Genomic DNA, 2,500 nt, shown 5'->3' with positions numbered 1-2,500 from the left:
ATTCCATTAAAGATACTGGTAATAATTTGTAACTGTATTTGAATTTAAATACTCATATTTTGTATTTTAAAGGCGTAATCCCGTTACATGTATTCCGTTACTTCCCAGCACTGGCTAAATTATACAGTTACTCATATTTTGTATTTTAAATGCGTAATAAATAAAATATACTGTGTCTGGCACAAACGTCTTACCTCTGGGACACATCAGGTGCGTTGTGCATGTGTAACAGCTGCCGTATCAGACAGTTTTCATTTTGCCAGGTTGCTATTTTGTAACAGGTTTTCTAGCAGGCCACTGTCTGCATGAGACGCAGGTCTTCGGCACGGCTCAAACTACTGAGCGTGTTTGTCATGCCTGAGGAGAGCAGAAAGAGCTTCAGCAGCTCAAGCCCAACACATAGAGCTGGCTATAGTAGTGGTGCTGCAGCAGGAAAAGGCACGCAGTGTGAACACACATGCACACACACACACACGCACCGCACGCACGCACACACACATGCACACACACACACGCGCGCCCGCACGTACGCACGCACACGCACGCACACACACACAAACACACACACACACACGCACACACACACATTCAACCAAGCTGTAGCAGCAGTTCCACAATGCAGCATAGCAGTGTAGTCTGTTATTCTCACAAAACACAATGCACACTCCTGGCTCTGAACATGGGAAATGCAACATTTCAAATGCCAGCCAATGAGCACATTGCTTCGGAAGCTCAGAGGGTAAGGGGAGTAATTGGATTATCAACAACCAGCTATACTACTACTACTACACTAGCAACTGTTTTTACTTCCTGACTACATCTTCATGTTACACCTTGATCCATATGCCTAGGCTAGTTCTGCCAATACTGAAGAGCAAGACACATCATCTCCATCCATGTCTTTCAGAGCAACAGTGGGTTCACTGTTCCGCGTCTATGCGTTCCGCGTTCTGTCCGGTGTTCCGTTAGTTCCGTTCCATATGGCCAGCCGACAGGTGCATTACTGTTTAATCTTCCATACCAGGCATTTCATATATTAAATCAGAGCCTAAATGGAGGCCATGGAACCATCAGAGATGCTGCTGCTGCCAATTCTTCGGCTCATTGATTTCTCCTCAGCACTCTGTCGGTTTCCGCTTTCTCTCTCTCTCTCTCTTTTGCTATTCACTCATTTTTTTTGTCCTGAGTAATTTTCTGATGTGATACGAGTGCTTGTGTGTGGTTGCTGGTAGTATTGGTGAATGGGTCTGGATTAGAGCACAAAGGCACTGACTCTAGTCTAGAGTGCACACATGTGCAAGCACACACACACACACACACACACACACACACACACACACACACACACACACACACGCACACACATCACTAAGTGGGCATAGTCATACAGACATGGAAATGTTCTCTCTCTCTCCCTCTTTCTCTCTCTCACACACACACACCACACACAAGTGCTACGGCTCAATTTTCATACGGTTCAATCACACCCTGGTCAGAAGGCCACCGAGAGATCAGGCTCTTTATATGTATGTATGAGAACAGCCTGGAGAGAGGAGCAGGAGAGAGAGAGAGAGAGAGAGAGAGAGAGAGAGAGAGAGAGAGAGAGAGAGAAGAAAGGAAGAGAGAGAGATGGAGGAGGAGAGAGATCAAGAGAAGAAAAGAAGAAAAGAGAGGATGGGAGAGAGAGACATCATTATAAGAGAGACATCTTATAATTTCCCAATTCTGTTAAACATATTCCTTCTATGTACACATGCAACTGAGCTTTGGCAATAATGTTGCTGAAACGTTCATGCCAAGAAAGCTTTCTTGAGTTGAACTGAATTGGGAGAAAAGAAGAGGTGAAAGAAAAGGAGGGGTGAGTTAGAGAGAAAGAGAAGAAAAGGAGGGGTGAGTTAGAGAGAAAGAAAAGAAGGGATGGGAAAGGAGGGGTGAGTTAGAGAGAAAGAGAAGAAAAGGAGGGGTGAGTTAGAGAGAAAGAGAAGAAGGGATGGGAAAGGAGGGGTGAGTTAGAGAGAAAGAGAAGAAGGGATGGGAAAGGAGGGGTGAGTTAGAGAGAAAGAGAAGAAAAGGAGGGGTGAGTTAGAGAGAAAGAGAAGAAGGGATGGGAAAGGAGGGGTGAGTTAGAGAGAAAGAGAAGAAGAAAAAGAGGGGTGAGTTTGAGAGAAAAGTAGAAATGATGGGAAAGAAGGAGGGTGGAGGTGTGGTGGTTGTGTGTGTGTGTGTACTGTGTGCATGTGTGTGTGTGTGTGTGTGTGTGTGTGTGTGTGTGTGTGTGTGTGTGGACTGACTTGGCCTGCTGCTCCTTGCGTTTCTGGCTCAGGTACTTCTTCTTGACGCTCTGCAGCTCCTCAGCCAGCCGCTCCATCTCGTACTTGTACTCCTGCGCGTGCGACTCGTACATGTTCAGCTCCGACGTCAGCGCCTGAGGGACCAGGATGGGGGGGTAGCGTGTGTGTGCGTGTGTGTGTGTTGGGGGGGGTGTATGTGTGTGTGTGTG

General features: G+C 46.5%; 1 protein-coding gene across 1 annotated transcript in view; it reads right to left on the bottom strand.

Annotated features, from left to right (window-relative positions):
• The window catches only part of LOC121719349 (cilia- and flagella-associated protein 58-like), a 30,842-nt gene extending 28,406 nt beyond the window's left edge, over positions 1–2,436 (bottom strand). The window contains exon 1 of the mRNA XM_042104837.1: positions 2,292–2,436. Coding sequence (XP_041960771.1) covers positions 2,292–2,404 — 113 coding nt within the window. The 5' untranslated portion in view covers positions 2,405–2,436. The remainder of the gene's footprint in view (positions 1–2,291) is intronic.
• Between the last annotated feature and the right edge of the window lie 64 nt (positions 2,437–2,500).

This window comes from Alosa sapidissima, chromosome 9 (assembly GCF_018492685.1).
Source record: "Alosa sapidissima isolate fAloSap1 chromosome 9, fAloSap1.pri, whole genome shotgun sequence".
Lineage (NCBI taxonomy): Eukaryota > Metazoa > Chordata > Actinopteri > Clupeiformes > Clupeidae > Alosa > Alosa sapidissima.
The sequence above is the reverse complement of the archived record's forward strand: the minus strand, read 5'-3'. Positions and strand labels throughout refer to the sequence as shown.